The 14,789-nt window shown below is 41.9% G+C and overlaps 1 protein-coding gene across 1 annotated transcript in view; it reads right to left on the bottom strand.

Annotated features, from left to right (window-relative positions):
* The window catches only part of Ptar1 (protein prenyltransferase alpha subunit repeat containing 1), a 40,050-nt gene extending 25,634 nt beyond the window's left edge, over positions 1 to 14,416 (bottom strand). Inside the window, exons 1-2 of the mRNA XM_051146262.1 lie at positions 14,249 to 14,416; positions 5,799 to 5,968 (exon numbers count right to left, since the gene is read on the bottom strand). Of these exons, the coding sequence (XP_051002219.1) occupies positions 5,799 to 5,968; positions 14,249 to 14,334 (256 nt within the window). The 5' untranslated portion in view covers positions 14,335 to 14,416. The remainder of the gene's footprint in view (positions 1 to 5,798; positions 5,969 to 14,248) is intronic.
* Positions 14,417 to 14,789: the final 373 nt, after the last annotated feature.

Below are 14,789 nucleotides of genomic sequence, written 5' to 3'. Positions count from 1 at the left end.
TTCACATGCGACAGGCCATGTGGGGTTTCTTTGACGTCTGCAATTGTTCCAAAAGCTGCTCCACTCCCTCAGGACACCGGCTCTCAGTCTCTGATTCTTGCTACATCACAGAAAGTGTACTTCTGTAATGTACAGAAAGAGTTACTTGTGCTCGATGTTTTCTCCTCCCGCTACTCCCTACAAGTGAGAAACTAGCCTTGGTGCAGCAGCATAGCCAGACCTAATGCATAAACCAAACACGAGTTTTTCCAGATCCACATTGCTCTTTATAGTCCGTGTGACCACGGGGTCATGGATCATGAAGCCATGGTGATATCTGGGCTGTGCTGCTGCCAGGGGCCATACAGATCTGAGTGGCCTGCGCTGCCACCTGAGACCATGGTGCTGTCCGTGGTCCAGGCTGCTGCTGAGGGCCTTGTCTGGGTCTGTGGTTCTATTGCAGCTGGAGCAGAGCCTGTATTCATGGTCTGTGCTCTCACCAGAAACCATGAACACCAAAGTCCCCATGTTTCAATGAGAAGCTTGGAAGAAGGCTCATCGGTGTAGTACTTCCTGTTAGCCATTGCAGCTGCTGGGATCGCAGGCCTGCTTCTCCCTTCATGGGGAGTTCCGGGCAAAACAGACGCATAAGTAAATCACTTAATCTCATTGTGCTTTAGTGTCTTTCTCATTATAAATGAAGGTCACAAGAGAACTGCCTCAGAGAAGTGTTAAATGATCAAAACCATGAAGAACGAGGACAGTAGCCGACATGCAGTGAGCACTGAATTCTGGATGTTAATTTTCATCATGAAGTTTGCAACTCTTAGTCAGTTCCACAAGACTTACTATGAGTGCATGCCTAGCATGAAGCGAAAGAGTCCAGCTGAGAAGTGGTTACAGCGCAGAGGGATACCTAACAACATCTAAGAATCTTGGAATATAAACCATCAGCAGCCTTGACAACCATCCGTGGTGTCTAGCCGTTAAGTACAACCAAGGTTTCTCCTCTTCACCACCTTCTCATTTTTCCTGATTCAGAAGTCAAGTTCTGAGGCAAACAGTCGGGGAATGTAACCTGCCATGAACGGGCCAACCAAGACAGAGTAGCAAGGTTAGAAAGGAAGAAAAAAGGGTCAGATGTGCACAGAAATCTTGAGGTCTCCATCAGTGCTGCCTTTCAGGAGAAGAAAGGGAGAAAGAGATTAAGTAATTTAACCTTAGACTGGGGATGCTTCCACTTCACGTCTGCCTTCCAGCAGAGCAGATGCTTGCACACTTTTGGCAAATGCTTTGTCTTATACAGAACGGATGACCAAGCTCTAAAGATAAGCATGCATAAGTAGCCATTGGCTGTAGTGACTTTACTCTCCAAATGTCACTGACCACAGACTATCTCCTCTACAGCTTTACCCAGAAGACATGTCCTACAGACAAGACACATGCCAGTAAATACATGCTTACTACATATGTTCCAGCAGATGACTTATCCATCATCATCGCACAGGCACGTCATACACAGGGAAGTAAATAAACTAAAGCCGGAACAAGAAAAGCAGATATAGATACTGCCGAAGTCGGAGGACAAACTGATATACTTTATTAAGTGAGTACACTTTCTCTGCTGGACTTCATTTTAGCAACAGTCCTGGTTTTACTACAACCTCTGACAGAGAATGGTTTCTATGCATCTAAAACTAAATAAATTAAAGATAATGCATTGGTTAATCTCCTTCCAAAATACACTCAAGTACCATATAAAAAGAAGCTTAAGGTAAAGCTGTTTACTACAGTACACAGACCCTGGGTGGTGAACTAAGCTAAGAATTCTTGTTAACCATCTAACGAAGGTCACTTTAGCATTAAACAGTACTGAGTAAGAGCCATAATCCTTGTTCTCAGTGACCCACAATCGAGCAGGGAAATGTTTAAACAACAAACTACAATACAGTATGGCGAGTGACAATGAAAGTCCCCCAAATAAAGGACGCCAATAGAGTGGAGAGATCAGCTGCTTCAGGAAGTAGGCAGAAAGGCTTCTGGGATGCGTGTGAAGTCAGCTTGCTAATGCTGGCAACCAAGCTCATGATGACAACACAAAGACAAAATAAGGAGTAGCACACGAAGTCAGAGAATGGAACAGTGTCAATCGGGACTGGAACACAGATCAGATACTACAAATACAAATACAAGTCAAAAGACAGCAACACAATAACGCTAAGTAGCAAGCAGTTACTGTTCACAGACCCTGACTGGTATGAAGAGGTTACCGTAAGCCAGAAGCCCTGCCCTGCTAAGAAAATTGTAGGCTACTGTTGCTATGTAGAAACTTAAGCACTCAGGCCAACTGATTTTTCAAGTAAGAACAGAAATTCAAACTTCCATCTAGATTTTAAACACTTATGCAACTAGTTAAGGACAGTTTTTGAAACATACAAGCCAAAATTAAATTGGTCTGTTAAGACAAGTATCAGACTAGGAGCCAAGGACCTGCAATCTCTATTGCCAAATATGAGGTGGAGACAACACTGGCAACTAGGCTTTGAAAAGACGACTAAAGGCCTTGAGTACCATCTACAGAATTTTAATACTTCATTGGCTTTGAGAGAATAATGAAATAAAATAGGTTATTATTGTTGTTATTATTATTATGCTTATTATTATAAATAAGATGTGAGTACATAAAAACCACTTGCTTCTTAGCTTTTATACATTCATACATGTACATGTAACAATAGTAATGAGAAAAAGAGGCCATCAAATTTGAGAAAGAGTAAGGGGAAATGGAGAACCTGGTAGGACAGGACGAGGAGAGAAAAGGATGACAGAAGTGATATAATTATATTTTAAAGTTAAAAAAAATTTTAAGAGAAAAAGATGTTGGAAAGTACTATTGGAAGGGATTGGTTAGTGGCACGGACAAAAACGACAAAGGGGCCTGCAATGTGCCATTAGCATTTTCCCAGCTGAGAAATAAAGGTCTAGTGAGAAAAAAAAAAATGAAATGTAGAAGATACACTTATTGTACTTTGGACAGAGATCTGCCCATTTGGGACTTTCTTTCTTTTTGTTTTTTTGGTTTTTTTTTTTTTTTTTTTTTTGGTATTTCAAGACAGGGTTTCTCTGTGTAGCCTTAGCTGTCCTGGACTCACTTTGTAGACCAGGCTGGCCTCGAATTCACAGTGATCTGCCTGCCTCTGCCTCCTGAGTGCTGGGATGAAAGGCGTGTGCCACCTATGCCCGGCTCCATTTGGGACTTTTAACACTGCCGTGCTGGCTAATTTTATGTCCGTTTAATACAAGTCATTTGGGAAGAGGAAATCTCCCTTGGGAAAACTGCTTCCATGATTTGCCCATGGGAAAGTCTGTGGCAAACTTTGCTAAGCAGTCGTAATTGATGTAGGAGGACCCTGCTCACTATGGGCAGTGCCACCTCTGGGCAGGTGGCCCCGGGATGTAGAAGTAAGCAAGCTGAGGCCTGGAGAGATGGCTCAGCGCTTAAGCGTTGTTTAGAGGCTAAGATGTTTTTAGGCCTAGATAGATGTTTTAAGTTGATAGAGATGAGATATGATGGATATTGTCTTATATTCAGAATTTTAGACTCACTAAGATAGGAAAGATGTTTTCTTCAAGGTTACCAAATACAAATAGCCAAAACACTATGAATGTAACATTAATATAAGTCCTGATTATTTCGTGGTTCTTCTTGTTGTATGTAGTTTATTTTATATGTGTGTAATAATATAAATGTATATGTGAAAAAAAAAATTTAAAAATTAAAAAAAAAAAAGAACAACAACAAAAAAAGAGCCCTTCTACTGGCTGCTCTTCCAGAGGTCCGAGTTCAATTCCCAGCAACCACTTGGTGGCTTAAAATCATCTATAATGCGATCTGGTGGCCACCTCTGGCATGCCACCATGTATACAGAACACTGTATACGCAATAAATAAATAAATCTTAAAACACACACACACACACACACACACACACACACACACACACACACCAAACCAAAAATAAACAAACAAAACATCATCAACAACAAGAATTTTCAAAGAAATGGCATTTTCCTAAAATTTGAATTTATCTTTCTTTAGCAAGATTCAGCTGTTCTAAATGTTTTAACTCATCAGCTTGGCACAATATTTTTGCACTAGCATTTTCAGACATCAAAGCAGAGATTTACTTCTTTTCCTGGCAATACAGCATATGCATGACCTGAGCAGCCTATGGCATCACACTCAACTATGCTCCCCTCCTACCTATGCCTTAGACCATCAAAGGTCAGCTCTTATCCAGACCAAGACAAGATGAGATGCTGCCTCCGCTGTGCTCCTGATAGTGTCCTAGGGGGCCATCAAGACTGACATCCTGAGAAGAAGACGGCAAAGTCTGCAGTACACACTGACAAGACAAGAAGCTGAAAGGCAAAGAAGGATTCGGATGGCCACAGGACAAAAATGGGCAAAGCTCAGACACAGGAACAGCCACAGTCTAACACGATGAGGCCGCTTAGACTGGGTCTTCAAACACTCCTGCTACTTCTCTATGAGACAGTTATTCTTCCCCGCTGAAGTACACTGGCTCAGTCACACCAGATAAAGGGTAACTTGGTGGAGTCCTATGGCTCTTTGAACCCTATGCCACGGTAACAGAATACAGAAGGAAGCACAAAAAAAGCCAAATACCTGTACATTTGTTTGAAGTATGTGCCCTAAACACAGGTCATGCCATTAACATCACACCAGGTTTAGGCAGCACTTGCAAAGTAGAAACAAGAATCAGAGGACCAATCAAATGGGCCACACAGGAAAAAGTGCTATTAACCTATTTTGACAGTCCTTCAAGGACAGTACTGAGAAAAACTCAGGGAAATCAGATGTGATACATCTGCAACCACTTTTCCCTTAAAGAGACTTCCTGGTACTCAACTTGAAACTTCTTAGATAAAGGAAAAATGTATTATTCATCTTTTATGCCCTCAGTCCTCAGAGCAGCTTCTGGTAAGAGCAGCCTCTGGTAATGTCTACTGAACTGATAATTAATACTGTTTCCAAAACAAGTTCTTACTCCAGGCACCATGGGCACTTCTGCAAATGCTATATGAGGGAAGAGGAAGGGCTTTACAAAAGGAGAAAGGACACGGTCGTAGATGAACACTCCCCAAAAGTGAGACCTGAGGGGAGCCTCTGAGGACATGGAGAAATTTGTGCACTCAGAGCCTTGGTTCTGGGGAAACGCTGGAAAAAGAGACCAGTTAGGGGTTATCAGTGTTGCAAAGAGTTTCCCCCAGAACCACGGAAGAAGTAAAAGCCAACGTTTCTCTCTCTTTTCTTGTTTTTCACTTTCTCATTTCAACATGAGCCAGAAGGCCTGATCTCAACTGGGACCCAAGAGAACAGCACAGTCGTAATCACAGAAGGGGTCACGCTGTAACAAGGAGAGCACCTTGCCTGTCTCCTTTGAACTGCTATGGAAACAAGTTCTCCACCAAAAAAAATGCTAAGGGATCAGAATTCAGGTGCTCTTAGGAACTAGAAAGCTCTTTGCTGATGCTCAAACATCGTCTGTTTTTTGGTTTTCATTAAAGGATACTATCCTTGCTGTCGCTGCAGCAGGTGGCTTACTCCTGCCTGAGACACTTCCATTATAGTCACTGTGGTTACAAACAGGAACACTAACCACCAAATCCAAACTCATTTGACAGAGAGGCGACGCACCTGCTTAGGCAGTGCAGACAGGAGAGCCAACACTGGAATCCAGGAATGCCACCCCCAGCTCGGGCTCCTCCCCGGGAAGATGAGAGGCTCATACTCACCGTCTTTGTTTAGCCATTGCTTTCTTGTTCTGTACAAAAGGAGCTTGTTGTGGACGTATGGTAATAAGAACTTGACACACCAGCTCTCCACACCAAGTTTGTTCTCAACCAGGACTATGGGACTCCGGTTATATCTTGCTTCAGGGCATGGGATCAGGCCAATTTCGTCTCTAAATATGTAAGACATAAAAAGAAGTTAGAGACATTATCGACTTTTAATTTTCAAAGCATTTTAGAAACCTCATATATTTAATTCTCCTAGGAATTTAACTAAGCTCATTTACTGGGGTTGTATCAAACAAATAACATTTTAAAATGCAGCTTGTAGTCTGTTGATAACAGTTGGAGTACAGGGGAAACAGCCCATTGCAACCCTACCTGCTGGCAGAAGTGAAGATTCAGCCTACCCTTAGACGGTAATCTGAAAACCCCTTTCGGAATTTCAAAGCATATACTCTGATCTTGCAATCACGCCCCGCCCCCAATACAACACTGCAGCAAGACAGAAACAATCCAATTGTTTAACAACATACCACCAGTAAAGTAAGTACAGCTCATCAGTATGATATCTGTTAAATAAAGAAGTAAGTCTATATAACTGGTATACCTGCCAAGAATATGTGGAGAAAGCAAACTGTACACAATGAAAAAGTCTTTCATGTAATTAAATATATATATATATGTACATTTGTGTGTGTGTATATAATTAAATATAATCTTTCCTTGGAAAGATATGGAGATTTTTTTTTTTGAGAAAGGTAATGAGAAAGAATTTTGTTTTATGGAATTATTTCAATTTTTTAAAGAATGTTGCTGGGTGGTGGTGGTGCACGCCTTTAATTGCACCACTTGGGAGGCAGAGGCAGGCAGATCTCTGTGAGTTGGAGGCTAGCTTGATCTACAGAGTGAGTTCTAGGACAGAGAAATCCTGTCTAAAAAAAAAAAAAAAAAAAAAAAAAAAAGGCAGAAGTTGTACAACTGGAAGATGTTGTCCCCCTTCCCCCACCAAAATAAAGTTTAAAAATAAACAAAAACTTAATCTTCAGGACTTATGTGTGACCTGGCCTTTTAAGTCCCTGGGATTTTGCCAAGAAGACAGCAGTCTGATAGATATATTTTTTTAAAGGGACAAACATGTTTAATTACAGATTATAAGAATACTCTTCTTTTGTTAAGTCACCACCACGAGTCAGAAGGAAGCACAGACCTAAAATAAACCCGTCCAGAGAAAACCTTGAGCTGGCTAGTTCAGAAGCTGCTTATTTTCTACTGAGCACTTCCTGAGTGACACAGGGATCTGTCAATAAACAAAGATGCTAACGTTTCTTCCAAAGTAGCCAAACTCTCCAGAAGATTTGGGACCTACAATGTGCTCAGTAGACTCAAAAGTCGCTTTTGATACACAGGCCCCACACTAGTACTATCACCGTATGAAAACCCTGCACAGAATATACTGCATATTTAGTTTCTAATAAATCAAAAAGAAGATGAAGAAAGGCCAGGCGCTGGTGGTGCACACCTTTAATCTCAGCACTTGGGAGGCAGAGGCAGGTGGATCTCCATGAGTCTGAGGCCAGTCTGGACTACAGACAGCCAGAGTGGTTATACAAAGAAACCTTGTCTTGAAAAACAAAAGAGGAGAAGGAGAAGGAAAAGGAGGAAAAGGAGGAGGAGGAGGAAGAGAAGAAGAAGAAGAAGAAGAAGAAGAAGAAGAAGAAGAAGAAGAAGAAGAAGAAGAAGAAGAAGAAAAGTCCCACAGACTTCAAAGAGTTTCTGGCAAGGTAGTCTATATCCACAATAAAAGGGGACCACTGGCTGGCTATCCCTGTAACACAAAAGAAGTTCTGTGAGGAGAAGACTGAGAGAGTTCCTGAAGTCAGAATTCAGTTTCAAAGAAGCCTCTGCATCTGGATTTGGAGATAAGAACCCGAATCCACCTAGTTCACTGTAAGCATACCCAGCCATGCCTAGCCACTGGGATAATATGTTTCCTGGTGTTTGTATTTTGCTATATGAAGTTGAATGTTTTAGAAAATAACCTATTAATAAAAAAATAACTCCTTTAATTCCATCCCTTGAGAGGCAGAGACAGGAGGATCTCTGTGACTTCAAGGCCTGCCTGGTCTACATATTGCATTCAAGCCAGCCAGGACTATCCAGTGAGACCCTGTCTCAAAACAAAAATGAGTAACCTAAAATTAGCACAACCAAATGAAAAAAGCAACCCTTCAACTTAATTACTCAGGAGATTGTGTCCTCCGAGATCTAATAACTACTTATAACACTTCAAGGAACTCCAGGAGCTAAAAACATAAATGGTATATTAGCAAGAATAAAGGAATCTCAGCTTTCAGATACACTGTTTGGGAGGAGGTTTTTAAACTTAAACTCACAATGTTAAAAACAAGTTCACTCACTACAGTTGTACTAGATATAAAATAGCCAAGTGCTAATTTGGTACCTAAATTATAGGACAAAGCCATCTGCAGAAATAAAAAACACACTACTGTGGCTGGTTCCCCTTCCAAGAAACTTAAAACACACAAACACAAACACACACACACACACATACATACACACACACACACACACACACACACACACAGCCTTGGGGACGGCCTGCACTCAGTAACCACATCTGAATGGAGGGTCATCCTTGCTCCTCAGTGACAGTGACATAGCTTTCAAAGGTCACTCCAGGAGACTGCCACCTCTGTAACACAGTTCTGAGAACAGCACTGGCCATCTAACATGCAACCTCTGCCTCGACAGACTTCACTTTCCCCATCTGTAAAAAGGTAAATTGTTTTCTATCCCCAGCAAAGGAAAAGGGCTAGAATGTATTCAGCTTTCCATGTAAAGAGAATATATAACTAGAAGAAGGAGGAGGAGGAGGAGGAGAGGAAGAAGAAGAAGAAGGAGAAGAAGAAGAGGAGGAAGGAGAAGAAGAAGAGGAAGAGGAGGAGGAGGAGGAGAGCCATCACATGTGAAAAGTGTTGTAGAGAGACAGATACTCCTAATAACAGCCCTTACTAGTGAGTCTCCTTTCTACCACTATGGTCAGTGTGATGTGCTAAATCCTTTACTTCTGGACTGCTCACCTGAAATACAGGAATAACTTCCCTGTTTGCTAGGAAAGCCAAAGGTGAGGGATGTGGCAAACTATGAAACGCTAGGCAAAGATAAGTGTTATCAACTCACTTAGCAGCCTGAGGTCAGCCAGTGTCAAGTTTCTTGGTTAGGAGGCAACAGAAAGCTGAGGCAAAGAACGTTAATCCTTTGTCAAGTTATTCGACCCTAAGAAAATAGTGTTTTGTTACTTCCAAAAAAATTACATTTTCTTTAGAAACACACACACACACACACACACACACACACACACACACACACACACACACACGGTCCTTAACTTCCAAATAACAGAATGCTTCAATTTAGGTTTCTGGGTCTATTTCTTTAGCTTGGTGTCTAATTTTTTCAGGCAATTTAGAATTCTAACGCACTTTAAAATGACGAAAGCTTATTCTTGTGACTCCTTTTACTAGATGAGGTTCACTGAGCTTAAGGGGATGACCTGAAGCCAACATTACTCACAGCTAACTTAAGAATCTGGGTCTCCAGTTTAAATTAAATTATAATTTCATACTCAAGAAAACGTAGAAAACTCAGGGAAAATACAAAGTAAAAGTGACATTTGGTATGAGTCTTTTTGCCCTCCATTAAGGGATTTTTTTAGAAAGCTAAACTGCATCAAACATAAAACTTCGGACAAAACTTAGAAATTAACATTTAAGATTTCCTACATAATTGATATTTTTAGTGTTCACAGTGACTATAACCTTCAAACAATTCCCAATTATTCCTCCTAAAAAGGGGATTCCTGACCCTTTCACTACCACAAAATTCCTTTCCCCCATATTTTAAAGTTTCTAGAAAAATTAAGAGTCCTGTGTTAAGCCATTTGCTCAAGTAAATACTCTATGCATAACTAAGGTCGGGGTTTTCAAAGAAACCCAAGTCTGGGGCAGCAACACGTTTCAATCTTTTCAAACAGATACTACAGGGCTCAATGGTTCGGGGCATTGCTAGCTTGCCCCACAGAGGACATGGAATGGACCAGCACCTTTACATCAGATCACACACAGCACAGAGCATGTGTTTGGGGGTCTCACTTTACAGGGGAGAGCCAACGGAGTTCAAGGTTCATATTACATGGACGTCAACTCTGTTCCAATGTGTAGCAGCGTCTCTTGTCTGTATGCTCCAGAAATAACTGTCATCTATGACTTACTTTTCTGCTCATGAAAGCTGTGTCAACCAAGTTCTCCTCTAGGTGAGATGCATTGCTCCCAATACTAAACAGGAAGTCTATAAAGTGTCACAACAGAACAAAGCACAGGCTAGACTCAGGAAAACATGCAAATATCTTTATTGAATAGTTATTTTTGGAGTAACTATTAGCTGGAACTCCTTCTAGACTGACCAAAAAGGAAACAGTAAAATATCTACAAGAAATGACATTTGTATATAAATAATTAAAACGTGACTGATAGTGAAGATATTTCAGAGAGCTAATAGGCTTCCTCATTAATTTTAAAGATTACTCTGTGTACTACTGAAACTACATTCTGAAATTATTTAGAAAATCAGAAATTTCTGCTTATTGTTTATTGCGTGCCACACTCTGTGTTTACTCTATGCAATAATCTACAGTAAAAATCTTACCCCATTTAATAGATAAGAGAGTCTTACCTAAGTATGTTGGGCTAGCAAAACACACACACACACACACACACACACACACACACACACACACACACACACAGAGCACATGATCCAAATCCGGAACTCAAATTCTAAACAAAAACTTAAAAAAACCATATTATCATTTAATCGAACAAAGCACATGTATAAGACCATTATAGTCTGTGGTTTCATAGTCTTCTGCCTGCAGATAGCGTTAAACTGTGTTTCATTATTGCCCCCTTACTTAACAATTTTCCATAGGGCTTTCCTACTGATTAGAAATACCATATTTGTGTCTCAGTTCAAATGTTAGTTCCCCTGAAAGAACTATCTTTACCTTGTAATCCAGATAAAGTCTCCCGGCTATCACCCCTCCATGATGTTTTTCTTCCCCTTCCTGCCTACCTTCACAAGCTACCTGTTGATTGGTCTGAAGCTCTATTAAGGATGGGGCTCTTTTCTCAACTGTGCGCTCATCTACATGTTCAGCTCCTGGTAGGGTTATCCCCAGACTAGCATTTTCCTGTCGAATGGGAGTGTTTTTTTCCTATACACATGAATACAACAATTAGGCCAGATAATCAAGGATATCTATAACCTGCTCCTGTGCGATCTTTTTAATCACATCTTGCTGCCTTTGATCAATATACTGCTCCCACTTTCTTCTGGCACTATAAGTCCTACCCAGTCTTTGATGTTCATATTAAAAACTGCCTCCCATGGGATACACCCAGCCTCCCTTCTCTTCCAACAGACGGCACTGCTAACACAATCTTCACTAGGAACTATATTGTAGGCTTAATTTACTGTTGGTGCAGGTCAACTCTTAGGTCTCCGCTAAACACACACCTGACAACATAGTACTCACTTCTCATATGATTCTTATGCTTAAAATCAAAAGTTCAGTTCTATTCACATTAAGCACATTCCAAGTTTTCAGTAGCTACAGATGGCTAGTATGGCAGATACACAATTCAATCACACCAGAAATTAGGCGTCAGTATAAACTATATTTTGTACTTTTGTCGTTGTTCCACATAGTGAATATGCACCTCAAATCAATATAGATATTCAACAAAAAGAAATGTGCTGGATATGAGAATATTAACATGATGACCTAATTAGGCTATATAGTAGACAGCTGTCTTCCACGGTGAGGCACAGTCCATACCTCGTGGTAGTAAATATTCCTGGGTCAAGCCACTAGTTGCAGAGAACCCAAAAGGATTCCCAGCCACCCACGCAAACAATATCTGTATTATGTTTCCCACTTTGCAAAGCGGTCTGGCAAGGAGTGCAGGGACCCAGGTTAACTCCAGTGCTTTGAATTCTCCTTAGCCCTCCAAGATCAAGAGGACATTGAGCCTGGGGAAAAACAATCCATACCTGACAGAAGCATCATTCCTGTCTCACGTATTGAACCTTTGCTTCAGGTAGATAGCTCTACAGAAACAAAGTTAATACATTCAAGAGAGTAGGCGTTAGCAAATAAGCTGGCAACCTATTTCATGTTGGAGAAAAAGGGAAAACAAAAGGTAAATAATGAAAAACTGTTATGATTCTGTTATTAGTTATTGCTACCTTTAAAGGTAGACAAATATTTAAAACTAGAAATACAGCCTTTTTGAGTCTAAAAAGACAAGGCTTTAAAAAGAAAAGGCTTCTTTATTTTATGTGCATAGGTGTTTTGTTTGCATGTACGTCTACGTGAGGATGTCGGATGCCCAGGAACTGGAGTTACAGACAGCTGTGAGCTGCCATTGTGGGTGCTGGGAATTGAACTTGGGTCCTCTAGAAGAACAGCCAGTGCTCCTAACCATTAAGGCACTTCTCCAGCCATGTAAGACATTTTAAAAGAGGAATAGCTAGAAGATACCTCTACTGTATGGAATGTGTACTAAAATACAGCTGCTGGCAAATATTAAACAACAGATTGAGCCACTTAAATGTTTACAGCTAACATAACTTATTTCAAGTGCCCAACTAATCCCAAACTTTCATATTTCAAATGACCTAAATACTTACAAATAATCCTAAATTTTATGTTGACAGAGGATATATTAGTGAGACTGCAGAGTTCAGAGTGAAACTATGATGAAGAAAGGGGTAGTGAAGGCCTTTAAGGGTTTTGATAAATGAGATCTAGAAAAAGGGACCTGCCCCAAAATGCTCTGGATCAACCTATCTAACTAACTAATAACCATAATCTTAGTTTTGCCTAATGTGTTATTTTTAGTCTATCTCAAAGATGAGAAACTAAAGTGATTGCTACATTAAACTTCCAACCCTTTGTATAATTTCTTTGACAAGAAAACACCAATGATGAAAAATAACCTTTCACTTGTCCAACTCTCTTTTAAGGATGTCTCTCTTATTTGCACTGTGGCTGGAATTCTCAAAAAGGCCCTCAAAGACTCACACACAAGACATCAAAGCATTCTTTAAAAGGCCCAGCAGCCACTATGGCTACTGCCAGGAAATCACTCCAAATGTTCAATCTGAAAAAAGTCAGCAGTCAAAAGAGGAAAGGAAGAGGCTTGGGGGCTGTCAGAGCTGGCAGGTATGTTTAGAGGCCAGTTACAGAGCCCAGCTTTAATAAGCCCCTAATTGCCACAAGGGAGCAGGCCATCCGAGGACTTCTAAATTCATTTATGAACACCACCTTGGAGGAGAAGAACACTTTGTTAAAATGTAGATTTAGGCCTTCCATTTAGTAGGAAAAGCTAAGGCAGCTAGAATGCTTAAAGTTAATTCATGTGTTCTAGTTAAAAAGATAAAATATTCAAGATAAATTGTATAATCAATGACAAAATAATACAAAACTGGACTCCATGTTTGATTCCCTGGAGGAGGAGGGGGTGGGTGGGTGAGAAATAGGCGACACTGACTTCTTTCTTATTCTTTTGTATACTGATGTAGATAACTCTTTAGTAGCTCTTTTCATTTGTTAAAGGAAGAGTGGCAGAGAAAATACAATCTTGAGAGTATCTTTCTAGAGAATAACAAGTAAAATGGAAAGGGAAAAGAAAGAGATATGTGTCAGTTTTGTAGTGAACTTTTTAGAGGGCAGCAGTGCTGGGTGCTGGGTAAGAATGCCTTAAGATGCTTGTCTGTAACTTCGGATGTGCTTCTGATAATAATAATAATATAAAAAAAGTATCCAGTTTGCAACAGCTTTACGAGATCCACCCAGGTCACCTTCAAAAATTGTTACATCCGACTCGCTTTGCAATTTTGTGACGAATGGAAAAGTCAAACGCAGCCTCCAATCACTTTTAGATAACTTAAAAGGAGGTTGCCGGGAGTCTGATGGGGTGGATGACCCTCTACAGCCACGCACGGGATGCAAACGAGAGCCGCCTACAAGACAGAGACCCACAGCAGTGGCCCGCGGAGCAAAGCGCACTCAGGCAGAGGGTGGCCGGGAAAAGAGAGAGAGGGTGGCCGGGAAAAGAGTTGCCACAACTCCCGGGACGCGCCGGGCAGGGCAGAAAAGTCCATGCTCCAACGTGGCTCTCGGAGGTGGCTTCCCAACACTGGCCCACCACGCGTCCTGGTAACGGCCAACCGGCCCTGCGCGACAGTCCCAGCCGCGCTCCGCCTGTCGGAAGCGCGCGTGGGCCCCGAGCGGCCGCCGCGAGTGGACTAGAGCGCGTCCCCGTCCCGTCCCCGACCACCCCGGAGGCGCAGGGCGCGCGACTCACATGTGTGGGTTCCTGCGGAAGGCGTTGGTGATGTCCTTCACCACCCTCTGCACCAGCACCGCCACCTCCTCGCTCGTCTCGGCCATGTTGGCGGCAGCCGCGATCGGGCGCGCCTCCGGGAAAATCCAGCCACCGGCGGGAGTTCCGCGGGGGCGCGCGCGCGCGCGCCCTGGCTCAGGCGCGCACTCGCCGGGGCCGCCGAGCACTTCCGGGTCAGAGAGGGCTGCATTGCTGCTGGGTTGGGCTCATTTTCCATGCTCCTTAGCTTTGATTGAATTTTGGTTCACTTGGCATGGAGGAAGAAGGGTTTCCCCCACCTCCGGAGCGGGCGTGTGCCGGGGTGGCTCCTGCCCAGCGACCTCTGGACCGCAGCTCCTTGTATGCCTCACCTGCCCACCTCGGGAGGAGGCTTGTTGCTGACCTCCTTTTGCACTCTTGTGCCACTTTGTATCACTGAAATTTAAAGTAGCCCTTTTAATTAGATCTTGTAATGCATTAAGCAAAGAAAAAGAAAGTAAAGGAGAAATTATACTCCAGATAC

Source organism: Acomys russatus, chromosome 5 (assembly GCF_903995435.1).
Source record: "Acomys russatus chromosome 5, mAcoRus1.1, whole genome shotgun sequence".
Classification (NCBI taxonomy): Eukaryota; Metazoa; Chordata; class Mammalia; order Rodentia; family Muridae; genus Acomys; species Acomys russatus.
Note: the sequence above shows the minus strand (reverse complement) of the source record. Positions and strands in the feature narration are given on the sequence as shown.